The sequence below is a fragment of the Mesoplodon densirostris genome, chromosome 7 (genome assembly GCF_025265405.1).
Source record: "Mesoplodon densirostris isolate mMesDen1 chromosome 7, mMesDen1 primary haplotype, whole genome shotgun sequence".
Lineage (NCBI taxonomy): Eukaryota > Metazoa > Chordata > Mammalia > Artiodactyla > Ziphiidae > Mesoplodon > Mesoplodon densirostris.
The window spans coordinates 28,224,116-28,242,911 of record NC_082667.1 but is presented as its reverse complement, the minus strand read 5'-3'; the positions used below and the strand labels follow the sequence as shown (position 1 = coordinate 28,242,911).

Below are 18,796 nucleotides of genomic sequence, written 5' to 3'. Positions count from 1 at the left end.
TTGTTCCGGAGCACGGGTTCTAGGAGTGCAGGCTTCCGTAGTTGTGGCTCGTGGGCTCTAGAACGCAGGTTCAGTAGTTGTGGTGCACAGGCTTAGTTGCTCCACGGCATGTGGGATCTCCCCAGACCGGGGATCGAACCCGTGTCCCCTGCATTGGCAGGCACATTCTTAACCACTGTGCCACCAGGGAAGTCCCTAGTCTTCAGCTTTGATTTATTTTATCAACACTGAAGACAGGTGTGCACTAGTTCTTACACACTGTGGAACTGTTCTTTCTTATAACAACCGATGTGTTTCCTAGTCATTGTGTGCGTGAGAGGATGATCACAGAACTTGGCAAAGCTAACTTGTCCCACATGGGAATTAAATTCACACACATGGTTTGTTAAATTAATGCTGGAAATGAGGGTGTTAGGATCATTCAGTTTGCAAGGAATAAACAGGCATCTGGGTTTCAAGTGATAGAACTTATAACAGGATACACAGAAAGTTAAGAAAGGAGATAAAACCACTCTAGAAGAGCACAAAGAGAATTAGAAGACCATTTATTGCTCTCCAGGATATACTACTATCTGCTTCCTCTTTGTACATCTCATTGCCTAACCTATCTCTGTTCTCCTCCTCTTTCCTCATGGCTTCTGCTAACTTCCTCTACGTATCTCCCCATTTCTATACCACATGACTTTCTGCAGACTCTCTCTGTATGATACATTCAATTCCCCCAAAAGTTTAATTTCATCACTACCCAATATAGGACACCCCTGTTGGATAGAACTCTCAAGCTGGACAACTTCACACTGGCAAACGTGTGGGTGGGAAAGTACCCATCAGTGGCCAAAAAAACTATGGATAGGACAGCAGGATAATAAGGTACAGAGCAGTTAAAGTAAGATGGGTCTCAGATGCCTCCCTAAAAAGGAAAACGTAATTGGCAGGGAACTTGCATGGCCTATAGTGAGATAAGCAGAGATACTATAAATTTAATTGATTGAAAAAGTCCTCACTAAACATATCACACAATTTAAATTACTACCAGATGTGTTTAACGATCTGTTTTCCAGGCAAGTTTACTTTATATTAAAAAGATAAAATGTTTTAAAAAACCCACTACTCAAAGGCTGTTTTGATATTTCTGGTTATTTTAGTTTTAGCCATTCACTTTTTTTTTTAAAACATCTTTATTAGAGTATAATTGCTTTACAATGGTGTGTCAGTTTCTGCTTTATAACAAATTGAATCAGTTATACATATACATATGTCCCCATATCTCTTCCCTCTTGCAACTCCCTCCCTCCCTCCCACCCTCCCTATCCCACCCCTCTAGGAGGTCACAAAGCACCAAGCTGATCTCTCTGTGCTATGCGGCTGCTTCCCACTAGCTATCTATTTTGCAATTGGTAGTGTATATATGTCCATGCCACTCTCTCACTTTGTCCCAGCTTACCCTTTCCCCTCCCCTTATCCTCAAGTCCATTCTCTATTAGGTCTGCATCTTTATTCCCATCTGGCCCCTAGGTTCTTCTGACCATTTTCTTTTTTTTTTTTTTTAGATTCCATATAAATGTGTTAGCATATGGTATTTTTCTCTTTCTGACTTACTTCACTCTGTATGACAGTCTCTAGGTCCATCCACCTCACTACAGATAACTCAGTTTCATTCCTTTTATGGCTGAGTAATATTCCATTGTATATATGTGCCACATCTTCTTTATCCATTCATCTGTCGATGGACACTTAGGTTGCTTCCATGTCCTGGCTATTGTAAATAGAGCTGCAATGAACATTGCAGTACATGTCTCTTTTTGAATTATGGTCTTCTCAGGGTATATGCCCAGTAGTGGGATTGCTGGGTCATATGGTAGGTCTATTTTTAGTTTTTTAAGGAAGCTCCATACTGTTCTCCACAGTGGCTCTATCAATTTACATTCCCACCAACACAGCAAGAGGATTCCCTTTTCACCACACCCCCTCCAGCATTTATTGTTTGTAGATTTTTTGATGATGGCCATTCTGACTGGTGTGAGGTGATAACTCATTGTAGTTTTGATTTGCATTTCTCTAATGATTAATGATGTTGAGCATTCTTTCATGTGTTTGTTGGCAATCTGTATATCTTCTTTGGAGAAATGTCTATTTAGGTTTTCTGTCCATTTTTGGATTGGGCTGTTTGTTTTTTTTGATATTGAGCTGCATGAGTTGCTTGTATGTTTTGGAGATTAATCCTTTGTCAGTTGCTTCATTTTCAAATATTTTCTCCCATTCTGAGGGTTGTCTTTTCATCTTGTTTATGGTTTCCTTTGCTGTGCAAAAGCTTTTACGTTTCATTAGGTCCCATTTGTTTATTTTTGGGTTTATTTCCATTTCTCTAGGAGGTGGGTCAAAAAGGATCTTGCTGTGATTTATGTCATGGAGTGTTCTATGTTTTCCTCTAAGAGTTTGATGGTGTCTGGCCTTACATTTAGGTCTTTAATCCACTTGGAGTTTATTTTTGTGTATGGTGTTTGGGAGTGCTCTAATTTCATTCTTTTTTTTTTTTTTTTTTTTTTTTGGTACACAGGCCTCTCACTGTTGTGGCCCCTCCCGTTGTGGAGCACAGGGTCCGGACGTGCAGGCTCAGCAGCCATGGCTCACGGGCCCAGCCGCTCCATGGCATGTGGGATCTTCCCGGACTGGGGCACGAACCCACGTCCCCTGCATCGGCAGGCGGGCTCTCAACCACTGCACCACCAGGGAAGCCCCTAATTTCATTCTTTTACACGTAGCTGTCTAGTTTTCCCAGCACCACTTATTGAAGAGGCTGTCTTTTCTCCATTGTATATTCTTGCCTCCTTTATCAAAGATAAGGTGACCATATGTGCGTGGGTTTATCTCTGGGTTTTCTCTCTTGTTCCATTGATCTATATTTCTGTTTTTGTGCCAGTACCATACTGTCTTGCTTACTGTAGCTTTGTAGTATAGTCTGAAGTCAGGGAGCCTAATTCCTCCGTTTTTCTTTCTCAAGATTGCTTTGGCTATTCGGGGTCTTTTGTGTTTCCATACAAATTGTGAAATTTTTTGTTCTGATTCTGTGAAAAATGCCAGTGGTAGTTTGATAGGGTAGCCATTCACTTCTAATTGTAGAGAAATTGAGAATGTAATATTGTGATTTTAAGCCCAGTCTCTGGACCATCTGGCACAGTAGTTTGTTGTTGATGTTGGCACAAAGGGATATGGGCTGCAAGATAGGATTGTCCTCCTTGATGCCAACCTTTAGAGTGAGCAAGTAGCTGCCAGCATGATTATCCCATCATCGTAATACAGGACTTTTTTTTTTTTTTTTTGGCTGCATTGGGTCTTTGTTGCTGCACGCGGGCTTTCTCTAGTTGCAGCGAGTGGGGGCTACTCTTCATTTCAGTGCGTGGGCTTCTCATTGCAGTGGCTTCTCTTGTTGAGGAGCATGGGCTCTAGGTGCGTGGGCTTCAGTAGTTGTGGCATGCAGGCTCAGTAGTTGTGGCACACAGGCTTAACTGCCCCATGGCATGTGGGATCTTCCCAGAACAGGGCTCAAACTCATGTCCCCTGCACTGGCAGGCGGATTCTTAGCCACTGTGCCACCAGGGAAGTCCCCATAATACAGGACTTTATTCCCCCTTCAAAATCCGCCCCATTTATTTCTGAGTCCCTAAGGTAGTGCACTATAAATTCATAAAATTGCCTCCTAAGTCCCTATAAAAATCTGTTGGTGAGAGTCATAGCTGTTTCATCTTACTACCTCACTGCTGCCACTGGCCATCACAAGAGCAATGAGATCCACATGGAGGTGCTGCCTTGTAGTATTCCCCAAGATTCCAGTGCTTGGAATGCCAGAACAGTTCAGTACAGAGGTGGGAAGAAGAGACACCTCTCTAACTCTATTTTATACTAAGTCACCCAGACACTGAAGCAGGTGAAGTTGTAGGCAGAGTCCCAGAAAGTCTTCATTGAATAGTTTCATCAGCCCTTTTAGCCCTTACCCACTCAGTTACAGGGACACTAACCCAGCCCACAGGCTAGATAAGGAATAAATAGTATATCATACCCTTCATAATGACAATAATAGTAACAATACTAACAGTTAATGACTACAAAGCACTTATTGTGACAGTCACTGTTCTAAGCATTTCACTTATATTTACATTTAATCCTTACAACAGTCCTATATTATATTCTTCCTTTTACAGATGAGTAAACTGAGGGCTTACAGAACTTGTCAAAGGTCACACAGCAGGCAGGTGTCAGAGAGGATTCAAATCCAAGTAGTCTAGCTCCACAATATCTATACTTAACTATCGTCCTATAATATTATTCCCATTAACCCTAAAATTTCCTTATTTTCCATTAGTTAGAAAATTGAAGTTCCTATTCAAAAAAGTTCAGGAAAACAGATGGCTACTACAATGGAACTGAAACTTAAAATACAGGAGAGTAATGGGGAGGTGGGCAAGGAGGTAGTCCTACATTAGCAGCAGTGAACCAGTAGTGCTCTTGAGCCAATAAAGCTCTAATATCTAGATGGTATTTAAGTCACCACAATTGTAGTCTCCCTATTTTTCTTTCTTTCTCTTGTTTCTCCTTCCCTTTTTATTTTAAAAGACCCTTTTCACCCCCTCTGCAAAGATCTCTTAAAAATCCCATGACTTTCAGATTTATTAAAGTGAATTTCCCTCCTCCTCCAGATTTATATACATCTTTACATAGTTATTCTCCTTTCAAAGACAGTTTTTGCCTTTTGAGAATTTAGCTTGTTTATATTTAATATATATTCACAAGGTTATCTCCTTCACCAGGACAGTCTTTGTCCTTTGAGAATTTACCTTCATGCTTATGCTTTGTTTTCTAGTTTTATGTTCCTTTTCATTCTTTTCTTATTTTCTCTTGGATTAAATAATACTTTAAAAAATTGTTACATTTTCCCCTTGTATTAGGTTGTATGCCACACTTTGTTTAACCTTATTTTTAGTGGAAACATTAGATACTACAATATAAACCCTTGTCTTATTAAAGTTTTACATAAATGACTAACTTATTACTTTCAGACAATGCAAGAATATTAGACTATATCATATCCATTTATTGGTATTTCCTCTGGCTGGTGAGCAATACTTTTTTATTCCATTTTTCATGGATAGGTGCATCTATCTTTCACAGCTCCTGGTTTTATGCAAGGAACTCAGCTGCAAAATTCTGCTTGCATGGGTCTGAGGCTTTGCACCCTGTCCTCTCTGTGTTTCTTAAGAATTTCTAATTACGTAACTTTTATATTATAATTTCTTTTAAGATCTACATTTTGTTACAGCTGTCTTTTATAAAATTTGATAAGTTGTATGGCAGTTTTCTTGGACTTTGTTTTTCCCAACCAGAAAATTCTTAACCAGGAATTCCATGTGGATTTCTAAACCAACTGTTTTAGGAAATGATCTTTTATCCATAAAATAACCTCACTTTCTCTTCAGTTACTGTTGAGGCTTTCTACCACATTCTAGAACCTGGGCTAATTTTATAACACAGATCTTCTTTTTAAGCTTTCTATGTCTATCTTATTATCTTGTCCTGAAGTCTATGATAAGTCTCTACTGTGAATCTTTCATTATATCTGTAATTCACATATACACAGATTTCAAGAAGTTCCCTCTTCAGTAAGACTTCTATGCTATCTTCTTGTATAAAAATGTTCTTACTTCCTGTACATTCACATCTGCCCTGGTAGGTTTGATAGCTGAAATCACTATATCATATTGATCCCTTCCTACCATCTAAAATGCTAGACCCTCAATTTCCGTCAAATATTCTAATCATCGTTGTATTACTTACTCTTCTACCACTGGTAAAAATCATTTTTACCACTGGTAAAAAGTATCCTTTTCTAGCCTGAAATCCAAAAGCCACTATATTAGGTTGATACAAGAACATCAATCACACTACTTTAGAATATATCTTCTTAAGGAATATTTCTTATCTATCTACCTATATTAGTTTTCTATTGCTGTGCAACAAATTACCACAAACTTAGTGGCTTAAAACAACACCTATTTATCATAGCACAGTTTCCGTGGGTCAGAAGTCTGGGCAAAGTTTAGCAGGAACCTCTGCTCGGGATCTCATAAGGCTGAAATCAAGGTGTCAGCTGGGGCTGCAGTCTCATCTGATGCTCAGGGTCTTCTTCCAAGCTCATTCAGTTTTTGCCAGAATTTAGTTCCTTATAGCTAAAGAACTCATAGTTACTATCATCTTCTTTGAAGCAGGGGAACTCACCTTTCTGACTTTTCTGTCTCTAATCTCCAAACTCTCATTTAAAGAGTAGATCTGGGGGCTTCCCTGGTGGCGCATTGGTTGAGAGTCCGCCTGCCGATGCAGGGGACACGGGTTCGTGCCCCGGTCCGGGAGGATCCCGCATGCCGCGGAGCGGCTGGGCCCGTGGGCCATGGCCGCTGGGCCTGCGCGTCCGGAGCCTGTGCTCCGCAGCGGGAGAGGCCACAACAGTGAGAGGCCCGCGTACCGCAAAAAAAAAAAAAAAAAAAAAAAAGAGTAGATCTGGATATGGGGATATATGTATATGTATAGCTGATTCACTTTGTTATACAGCAGAAACTAACACACCCTTGTAAAGCAATTATACTCCAATAAAGATGTCAAAACAAAACAAAAAAAGAGTAGATCTGATTAGGTCAAGCCCACCCAGGATAATCTCCCATTTGATTAACTCAAAGACAACTGATTATATGCTTTAACTACATTTGCAAAAATCTCCTTTGCCATATAATGTAACCTAATCATCGGAGTGACATCCTATCATATTCACAATCCTACCCACACTCAAGAGGAGGGAATTATACCAGGCATATATACCAGGGGGTGGAAATCTTGGGGACCAGATTAGATTTCTGCCTACCGCACTAGCTATACAATTATGCAGTCTTGACTATCCATTTTTTATACCAAATTTAGATCCAGATATTTTATTTTCTGGAAAATTCAAATGCAACTACTTAAGATTAAATTTGGTCATCATTAAATACTGAGACTATTTTAAAGAAGGTACCACAGTTTCTGATGGCAAATCCAAAGAGGAACTCAAGAAAGTGCTTTGAGAAGTGGCATTGTTATCAGAATAAATTACTACTTCCTAAAGTAGATATTTTCAAGGGGGGGAGGTGTATTCATTTGGATGTAAATGTTCTGCTATATTTCATTTAAAAAGCATCAGCTACATCATTTCTGAGTTAGTTTATTGTCAGTTATTGGAAATAGATTATTTCTTTTAGCAACTGAATAATTCTTTAGAAATTAGTTCATAAAAAAGAACAAAGAACAAATGTGGTTATGTGTGTCTATACTACAAACATATACAAGCTATGTAAATATTTAAGAATTTTATGTGTGTTTAGAGAAAGCTGAAGTAAAACATGTCAAAACTTAACCTTAAAGAAGTATGGATAAAAAATTATTGGTTAATTAAAAACTATAAAATTTTAGGTTATTGAATCTTTTAAACAATTTCTACGTATGATACAATGGATATGATAAATCACAGAATTACAAAGTTGGAAGGTACATTAAGAGATTAACTAAGCTTTTATCCTTTTCTGAAACAGTACTATACCTTATCTACATATAGGCTTTCTACTATAATCAAAAAGATTATCAGAGGCAGATCTTAAACATTGTGGAATTGACAACCCCCTTAATATCTCAGTCTAATATCTAATTATGCTTTACTCTCTGTGGTTTCCATTAAATCTAATTTACAATATTTGTTTCACAAAGCAACAAGTAAGTAAAGATGTGACGTCTTAAAGTATAAAATTATGCCCAGGGAGGAGTATAGAAAAAGCAGATAAATAGACCATGACAAGATTTAAAGGTATGATTCTAGTTTTGACAAGAGCAATTTTTCTTCTCATTTCTTCTGTTTTAATAGCATTAGTGAATCTTAGTGGGTTTTTATAGCAACTTGAGGAAAACTCCTAATAAAGTCATACTTGCCGGGCTTCCCTGGTGGCGCAAGTGGTTGAGAGTCCGCCTGCCGATGCAGGGGATACGGGTTCGTGCCCCGGTCCGGGAGGATCCCACATGCCGCAGAGCGGCTGGGCCCGTGAGCCATGGCCGCTGAGCCTGCGCGTCCGGAGCCTGTGCTCCGCAATGGGAGAGGCCACAACAGTGAGAGGCCCGCATACCACAAAAAAAAAAAAAAAAAAAAAAAAAAAAGTCATACTTGCCACTCTCTTACTCAAGGACTTCTACCAAATGGTGCCGTCATTGCCCCCCTGTACTATCCCTCAGCTATAATTGCACCACATTGCCTTCCACCGTTCTTACATGTATGCCTTTTTGTCAATGGTGTTCACTCAGCTGATCTATACCCATTACTGTACACCTTTCAATCAGTAAGTATTTAATAAATATTAATCTGAACTCAGTGCTTACACTTTCTAAAACCCCTTCCATAATATAATAATTGTCTAGTGGAAGAGAAATGTTATATACATTGTCATGAATATAAATTTACAATTACTGACTATGATTAGTACTGTGAAGGAAAAGTCTTGGCTATCATGGGGGTCATCATGAGTTCAGAGGTTAGGGACATAGAGAAAATCTCTACAAAACTGTTCAAGCTGGCAAGACACATGCGAGGAGTTAACCCCACGAGATCCTAGTCACTCCTTTTTCCAAATCATTCCCCCAGGTCCTGTGCAAGAAATGATGTATTGTTTTGCATATTGATATGTTTGCTTTGTGATTTATTATGTGATTTCAGATGATTTCATATCCCTCTCTGCAATGGTAAGATCCTTGTTTTATCTCTTTTCACTGCGATACTCAACTAGCGACTAATATGCAGGAATTGTTCTTTGATAATTACGACATCATGCAAAGATGTGTCACAAAAATGTCATTGATAAGAAACATACACAGTTTAAGTAGTAAAATATAATAAAGCCAAAGCTAAGAGTTATGTCATGTAACGTTGAATATTTATCTAAGAGTCATTCCCCCCTTTAGATAAAAAGCCTAAGTTATGTTTGAATATTCACCCTCTTATGCCCATGGAAGGCATCCCCTGATCAGCTCCAGTGGGTAAATACTCAATGGTCTAACACCAGTGATGCTAGTTCCATTTCCCTTGCCTTGTGCTGGTTAATTAAGTAATTTTGGCCAATGAGAAATGAGGAGAAGTCTTTTGGAGAAAGGTTTTTTTGCCCTAATAAGAAAGAGATATAAATGATCAAATATCTGTCTTCTTTAGTTGGATATTGTTGAGTGAACATGTGATGAGCCTTGCAAGTAGGAGGAGTCAAACCTAATGATCTAGCCAATATTCTGAAGATGGCAGAGCGCAAAATACAAAGAGCCAGGCTCTTTGATAACCCAGCAGAACCATTGAATTTAACCCTAGAATTGCCCTGCCTCTGAAGTTCCTGTTATATGAGACAGTGGACTGTTCACTTTTTTTTTTTTTTGCGGTACGCGGGCCCCTCACTGCTGTGGCCTCTCCCGCTGCGGAGCACAGGCTCCGGACACGCAGGCCCAGCGGCCATGGCTCACAGGCCCAGCCGCTCCACGGCATGTGGGATCCTCCCAGACCGGGACACGAACCCGTGTCCCCTGCATCGGCAGGCGGACTCCCAACCACTGCACCACCAGGGAAGCCCATGGACTGTTCACTTTTAAAGTCACTTTCAGTTGTTTCCTGTTACTCTCTGCTAATAGTAGCCTAACTTATACAATCAGATTTCTAATTACATTTGCTTTACTTTTAATTTTATTCAAAATCTTTACTAGTTTTGAATTAATTTTATGATGGGCTAAAATATAAACTATTTTTTTAAAATGTGACTTTTATTTAATCAGGAACACGTCACCAGAAATTTCAGCATAGGCATACAATGACATGGAGGCTTTTTCCCCTGTTTTTTGAAACACAAAGCATCCTTGGTGAGTTTAGATTTCTATGGCAGAAATCTGCACGTGGCTAGTAATTCTATTCATAAGTAGGAAGTGTGGCTACTTTGACAGATCATGGCTCAATAACAAGCATGCAGGTCTAAGTTATCACACAGTTTGGATGTGAATTCAACATCAGGATAATGACAGTTGCCAAGGATTTGTGCTTGCTGTCGCTTCATACCAGTGTTGTCTGTCAAAATGTCTCTTTTTCTTATACAGAAGCCATAGAATTTTTATGGATAGCAATTACTTACAATATACAATGAAGTACATCAAATCTAACAACCACTCTTTAGCCCCTCATTATTTGGTAGTCTCTTTGTTAAATGTAGTCAACCATTTTCATCTAAATTATTTATTTATACTGTATATTTGACAAGCATATATTTCTCGCTTTATATTCTCGTGGCATTTAAACCTTCCTGAAGAGTTATGGGTTTTTTTAATATTGTCATTTTAAAAACTTGTCTTTATCCTATTACCATTTTAATGGTAATTAAACTCTCTAATTGGAATAAATACAAATAAGAAAATGTAAACATGAAGGAAAATGACCCTAAGTACATTCAATAATAAATCATCGTCTTAAAATACTGGATAGCAAATAAAAGAAATAAACCCACATACGTTTGGTGCATGGAAACTTGTATAAAATCTGGAGTACACAAAGCACAAAGATTTCACTAATCGTCATCCTACCTTTCCCCCAATTTGATGAAAGAAATAACCTCTAAAGATATAAATAACTTTCTACAATTGCTAGATAAAGTGTGATTTAAACGTCATGGAAAGTGAATAATAGAAGTGGTAATAATATATGTGAACAATTTTCCCCAAATTTTATTCTGAACACTAGAAGAAAATATAATTCTAGTTTGACCTAGAAATATTGGTAAAGATACCTTGATTGCAGAGCAATTTTCAGTTATTTTATAACACATAATAAGTCCAATTTTTATTTGTAACTCAACAACTGAATAATAACTAATGTATTTGCTCAAATTACACATATACTCTAAAGGAGATATTCAGATATTCAATGTCTGTTAAATTGAACTTGCTCGCTTTTGTAGAAGGAAATCTAAACAAGAAGAACAATTTATAAAATTTGTAAAGGACCCATCTGAGTGTAGGATCAGAGCATAAATCATCCTACCCAAAGGAAAAAAAAGAATACTACTTCTGCTTGTGCAAAAGTGCAAAAGGAATAAAAATAAAGTACATCTTAAATCTAAAGTCAGGAGAGGTTATAAATATTGTATAAGGATTTTCCAGAGGAAATTTAAATTTTCAGAAAGAAGCGATATAGTCTTTTAACATTTTTAAAGTAAATAATATATTAATGTTTGGATCTGTAGAGTTTTTTTTAAGGCTTGAAGGAAAAATCTGAGAAAAAGTTATGAATTATGAAAAGTGTAATTTGTTGGTCAATGGAGGTTGAAAACAGTGAAAGCATTGTCTTGCTCCATTAACCACTGGGCAGTGTTCCCCTCACTTCGTTCTGCTGCTCATCCCATGGTGGGAACTGACAGCTCACCTTTGGAATGATGAGATTACTAAACTTAAACTGTCCCTAGAAAAGGCGATATAACCAAATGTTTATAGTTCAAAAACAGTCTGACTGATTCCAATTCAGAATAGCCAAGATAACTAAAATGACATAAAAAAGTGAATGAATAGATTAGGCACTGTTAGTCTCCTTGAAAGCAAGATTTGTCTGTGAAAAAGCAACCCAGATAATCTATAAGAAGAAGTTGTTGGCAATTCACTTTTTTTTTTTTTTTTTTTTGCGTTACGCGGGCCTCTCACTGTTGTGGCCTCTCCTGTTGCGGAGCACAGGCTCCGGACGCGCAGGCTTAGCGGCCATGGCTCATGGGCCCAGCCGCTCCGCGGCATGTGGGATCTTCCCGGACCTGGGCACAAACCCGCGTCCCCTGCATTGGTAGGCGGACTCTCAACCACTGTGCCGTCAGGGAAGCCCTGGCAATTCACTTTTAAAACTGATTTAAGTCCTAATGTACTGTACTAAAAATAATTTGTCCCCTCAGGGAACTAAAAGAGTTGTTATTACACTCAGCTGAAAGCAGGATAAAAAAAGCACTATAACATTCTATTAAGAATACATACAGGGCTTCCCTGGTGGTGCAGTGGTTGAGAGTCCACCTGCCGATGCAGGGGACACGGGTTCGTGCTCCGGTCCGGGAAGATCCCACATGCCGTGGAGTGTCTAGGCCCGTGAGCTATGGCCACTGAGCCTGCGCGTCCGGAGCCTGTGCTCTGCAACAGGAGAGGCCACAACAGTGAGAGGCCTGCGTACCACACACACACACAAAAAGAATACATACAGTTGATTCACTTTGTTGTACAGCAGAAATTAACACAACATTGTAAAGCAATTATACTCCAATAAAGATGTAAAAAAAAAAAGGGAAAGAAAAGGAAAGAAAATCATGAGGGACTTCCCTGGTGGTCCAGTGGCTAAAACTCCGCAATCCCAATGCAAGGGGCCTGGGTTCGATCCCTAGTCAGGGAACTAGATCCCAAGTGCTTCAATTAGAGATCCTGTGTCCCACAACTGAAGATCCCACATGCTGCAACTAAAAGATCTCACAAACCACAACTAAAGATCCCACATGCCACAACGAAGATCACGCATGCTGCAGCTAAGACCCAGTGCAGCCAAATAAATAAATATTTAAAAAAAAGAAAATCATGAAATTACATTCTTAGATGATCATCAGCTAAAAATTATTTTAAAATATTTTATATGTGGGATAGAAAGAGATAGTAATTGTTTAGAACATTCTGTTAGTTTTAAAATGCAATTTTAATTTGGAAATCTTCCACCTCAGCATTTAGAGAAACCTGCTATAAATATAGCAGAACTACCCCCTAGATACCTGTTATCAATAAATAATTGATTCTGCTTCATGCCTCAAAGGCCGACACACTGTTCCAGTTCACCTGAGAATACATCAGACTACAGCTGGGTAGGGAAAGTTTCTTATTATGTTGTTTCCTTGAAGTAGCTACAGGAATGAAGCTAGACTTTTCCAGTCATCTGGCCTCCTAGTGGTAAGTCGCAAAATGGGAGGATCAGACCTTCTTTGGCACAATATATTGAACTCACACTGTTGGTGATTAGTTATCTTTTGTGGGGGAAGGCTCCTGGCACAGCAGTTTTTACTATATTACATACAAATGTAACATGAAGTGACAGAGGCAAAACACTGTAAGAACACAAGAACGAGAGAAAATAAGGATAATGTAAATATAATAAAAAGTAAATTAAAACCACAGATAACAACATGAGAATAAAGTGACTCATCACTGCATGGTTGCAAAGAATGGATTTAATATATGTGGGCAGATTTTGTACATGTACAATGTGTTAATTAGGGAAGAAAAGCACAATCTCTGTAATATAAGTAAAGGAACAACAAATTGACTATATTTTAATAATTATTTCTCATAAAATGATCACAAAGATGGCGGGAAAAAGGTGGCAAGGAAAAAAAGGATGAGACGAGAAGTTTTAACCTCAATCAGGGGGAAAATGTCTTTACTCATAGAGAAAATTGCCTCTCACTGATAATCATATTAATACCAATGGATCTTAGATTACCATTAGCCTTCATGAACTTGACCCCTTTTCAGGTTGAAACTCATCATTTTCTTTTTCATGAAAGTAAAAGACCTCTGGGCATTGTTTTTGACTTTCTATTCAATTGCCCAGAAGAGGGTTACTTCATTTTCTAGGTACATCATAATCAAAGTTGATGGTAACAGACAATAGTGACAGAAAAGAAGTTAGGATCTAGACAAAGAAATAGAAGAAGCACATTTAAACAAACTATAAAAACCAGGTGGCAGGAAAAGTGTCACATGAAAATAAAAGATTGACGTGTTAAAAAAAAGGGCAAATAAAACCAGAGTTAGAGACTCAGAATCTAAGAAGGAATATGAGAAAAAAGCAGAAAGAAAATGAATAAATAAAATTACAGTTTCACAAAAGATATCACAAAAGATAGAATAAAAAGTGAATGTAGTACTATTTTGAAAAGGAAAATTGTTAACAATAAATTCTAAAAGCAATAAAAAATGTGCAAATACACATTATATTAGCATTGGCATTTGTATAAAGGACTACTTAAAAATTCTATTTAGAAATTTTTTTCCATTGTCTTATTGGGAGGAACCAATGTTTTTTCCACTGTCAATTGGGAGGAATTATCATGAGAAAACTATGTCTCTACAATATAACCACTGGGTAATGATTTTCTAAAAATTATCTAGCCATATAGCTAGCACACTGTGTCAATGATCTCATATGTTGCTAATATGCACTCATAGCTCAGAGGAATAAGGCAAAACAAAGGTTAGCTGAAAGTCTAGATTTCACTTTCACTTAAAACTTAGTGACATATAAAAAAAATCAATCTGTTCTAAGATATAAATATGACCTAGAATTTCTATAAGGAGATTAACACAATCCCTAATTTAAGAATAGTTTCTTCAATGCTTTTATAGTCCACATTTTCTTAATGTAAAAACTATGGCATCACGTTTAGCCAGCCAATAGTCAATACCTGACAGACACTTTTTTGTTCTTTCACTTTCTAATAGAGAAAAAACACAGGAAAAATACCTCTTGTCTCCTCTGCTTTATATTTCTGAGAAGTGCAGTAGAGTATAATAGTTGAGTTTTGGCTGTGGAGTTAGATACATTCGGGTTCAAACTGTACCTTCTCTACCTAGCAGCTGTGTGATCTTAATGAACCTCTCTAGGTCTTTGTTTCCTCATATATAAAATGGGAATGTCTAAAATACTGTCTGCCTTACATTCCTCCCAGAGTTGTTTTGAGTACTAAATAAATATAATGCAGGTTAAGCACTCAGCATGGTGAGTGGTATATAGCAAATATCATCTGCCTTGCCATTCCTGTTATTATCACTATCCTACCTGTCCACAAGTCAGACTCTAGGAATAATTTATGTTTATTGCATCATCTATCTTTTTTCTTCACATAAAATAGAAAAAAAAAAAAAGGAAGGGCTGTAACCCAGGCAACAACCATCACATCTCCAAGTTATGTTTGACATAATCTCTACTAAATATTGAGCATTTACATAGACAACCTCCTTTAAGCACTTTTATCCCCTTCAGAATTCAGTTTAAGCTGCTGAAATAATATTCTTACCTTGGTAAATCATTCGAAATATATTTGTAAATTGGGTGAACGGTATCCCCATTGAAGGTGTCTTCAGGGTTGCTTCGCTGTGATACCTCCGTGGCTTTAGTCAAGGGTGATAAAGGAGACCAAGAAAGCACTGCTCTGTGATCTTCTGTCATTGTCAGCTCAAAATGAGGAAGAATGTTATTTAATTTAAAATGTAAAATCCTCCTGGGTTATTAACTGAGGCTGGGCATTAATCACAATTTACTTCTCATCATGTTCTAGAGCATGTAGCCGCTGCTAAATGTGAAATCTCATTAGAAACAAACAGAGGTGAAAGCCTAAAGGAAGACAAAAATATGAATCTAAGTCTTTGATAAGTATAATCCTATTTAAGAAACAAATGATAATTTGTTGCAAAGTATTTTAATTTTTGCTATTTGCTAAAACATCACTAATTATACAAACTTAACATGAGGAATATGTTATTGAAAAGTGCAGCACAATGCTTTTTTTTGCCCTTTCTCCTTCCTTTTTTGGAAGCTACCTTCCCCTGATTCTGTTGGGAATTATGTGGCCATGCTTTCCTGGAAGTGAATGTATCCAAGGCTAGACAATCAAAGTACCTTCCCCAGACACGGGGGTGAATCAGAGTTTAGATGGAGAAGACAAAGTAGTGCTCTGTTCTTTAGAATTGCTAGCTTTAAGAACAATGTAAACTTCTACTATTGAGAATGAAGCAAAAACAGATGAAAGAAAAAGAGGTGGAGAGAGATTAAAAAGTGAGAGATTCCTGATGACAACATATGAATCCCTGAACTTTGTTATTAAAAACAACCACATCTCTTGAGTTTCCTGGGTATGTGAGTCAGCAGATTCCTTTTTGTTTGTTTAAGCTAGTTTGAGTTGGGATTCTATTTGTAACCTAGACATCTTGAATAATGCACACAGACAACCTAAAATTTCTTAAGACCAAAACAATATGTTCATAAGAAATGATATCAATGAATGTCATAGGGTCCTTTCCAGAGTATAATCACCCCATTCACATGCTGATACAAATAGCTGCAAAGTCTCAGGTCTGAGTACCCCACTAAGGTAAGGAGGAGTCCCAAGGTAACATGACATATCACAACTAAGGGAAGAATATTACTTGTAAGGTAATAAAAAATGCTACTTTACATTTTTTCTGATATTCTGAAATAAATGCATTCATTCATCCACAGGTTATTTCTTGAGCACCTACAATGTACTTGGCATTGTTCTAGGCACTCAGAATTTTTTTAGCTAACAAAGCAGAAAATATTGTGCCCTTGTGGAGCTTATGTTCTAGTGGAGGCAGATGATAAATAATAAACATAAGATATCAGTACATCGTAAGAGGTTAAATGATAAATGCTATGGAAAAAGACTGATTAGGAAGGATAGTTTGGGAATATGAAGGTGGAGGGAATTGCAATTTTAAATAGGTTTGTCAGCATAGGCTTCACTGAGGTGGTAATATCTGGGCAAAGACTTGAAAGAGTCAAGGAAATTAGCCATCCAATACCCAGGAAAGAGTAAGAAGGCTGTTAAGGTGGGGTATATCTGGCAGATGAGAGGAACAGCACAAGTAGATGAATAGGTGAAAAAGAACAAACGTAGTTGTGATGAGGTTAGAAAGACAATGGGGGTGAGGGGGTGGAGATAACATAGGGCCTTTAGGACACTGTCAGGACTTTAAGTGAATTAGAGAGTCCATGGAGTGTTCGGAACAGGGGAGTTATATGACTTTTAAAATAAGATAATTTTGGCTGCTTTGTTAAGAATGTACTGTATCAAATGCAACAAAATTTCAATGTCCTAATTTGTCCATATATTAATATCTTCTAATACTTGTATAAATTCTCTGTGGTAGAGACAGCTGTCTGCCAACATCCATTCTATCCATTCCTTCCTTCTTCTATGATACTAGAATCCCTGATTTTTAACTGAGGCATATCACTGCCCAAAATAAAGACTATTTTCTAGTCTTCCTTACAACTTGGTAAAGCCATATAAAACAAGTCTGGCCAATCAAATATTAGTGGAAACAATCTATGCAGGTGAGTTCATCTTTCTTTTCTCTCCTTTCTGCTACCTAGAATGAAAACATGAAGGCTGGCACTAGACGGGTCATCTTTATCTTTGATATGATGCTAGGAATGAAAACCATGCCCCAGGAAGATGGAAGCAGTTTGAATCTCTGACAACATGGAGTACCATACCAACTCTAAACTACCTACCTCCAGACTTTTACATTAGAAATAAATTTCTAGCTTGTGCAAAACAATGTTAATTTTGGTCTTTGTTGTTTGCAGTTGAACCTAATCCTGAAACTCCTGATATTCCTTGAACTAAGTTGCTTTCAAAAACCTAAAATATATGACATTGGCTTAGACTTAAGAAATGGAAAGAACACTAGGATGGCTTGGAATCTAAATTGAATTGAGAGTCCAGTAATTTGGGTCTTTGGGTCCTTTTAGGCTCACCAAGCTTCCCCAATCACATAAGACAATTCCTTAAAGTAAATCAATCAATCAATCAATCTCTCTCTCTCTCCATATATATATATACACATATGTACATATACATATGTATATATAATGTATTATATTAATATATTATTAATGTATGTATAATTATATATTAATTAATGTGTGTGCATTTATATATACACACACATACATTCTGTTGGTTTTGTTTCTATGGAGAACCCTGTTACCCTTCTTTCAAAGACCAGGTCAGCCTGCAGGCTGAGCTAGAACTACAGCCAGAAAGACTTTCCCGAAGCATGGACCAGTAGAGCCAGTCAGATGATGGAAGGCAATGGGATCAGCAGTGTTGATGTGGGTCAGTAAGGAGTTATGGCAACCACAGTAACACCAAAAGCAACAGCAGCAAAAAGAGACAAACTGGCCAACAGTCTCCTCATCTGGGAGACGGTACCTGAAGGACTACCTTCTTGAACTATGATTAACTCCTTAGATAATCTACAACACAGGAAGCTCAAAGAGTCTGATGCTAGACTTGCTGCTAGTTAAGCTTATGGAAGAATAAAAGAACTATAATATAACTTATACTCACAAGTATTACAGAGGAATACATATCAATAACACATAAGATCATGTCTTTCTCTGCCACTTTCTAGCTATGTGACCTTGAATCTTATAACCTTTCTGAGCTTCAGTCCTCTCATTTGCAAAACCAGTTATCCGCATGGTTATGAGGATTAAATAAACAAAACTGTGAATGTGAAAGCGTTTAGCATAGTGCTTGCCACATGGTAGACATCCATTGAATGTTAGATGAATCTGAATCACTATCAAAGTAAGAAAAGGTATCTCTTTCTACATAGTTTAATAAGAGAAGGTACTTTTCTCTGCCCAGCATTCCTCTGGTTTTCCAACTGGAGACTAAAGGGCTGTTGCCCTTCACAGTCTCCCTCCCCCTTTAAGTCTCACAATAGGAGGGCTGAGGCTTCCACAACAACCATTGCCTGCTCAGTTCTCATAGATCAGGTTCTTCTTAACTGGGGAATGCTTATAAGTGAAAAAATCCAACTGCTCATAGCAAGGAAAATCATATGATTATAGAGTAAATCACCTTGCAGAATGAAATCCCTTGAGTATCCT

The 18,796-nt window shown here is 37.7% G+C and overlaps 1 protein-coding gene across 1 annotated transcript in view; it reads right to left on the bottom strand.

Moving 5' to 3' along the window:
* The window catches only part of DCDC1 (doublecortin domain containing 1), a 472,935-nt gene that overhangs the window by 429,288 nt on the left and 24,851 nt on the right, over nt 1–18,796 (bottom strand). The window contains 1 exon segment of the mRNA XM_060105173.1: nt 15,168–15,325. Within this exon segment, the coding sequence (XP_059961156.1) occupies nt 15,168–15,319 (152 nt within the window). The 5' untranslated portion in view covers nt 15,320–15,325.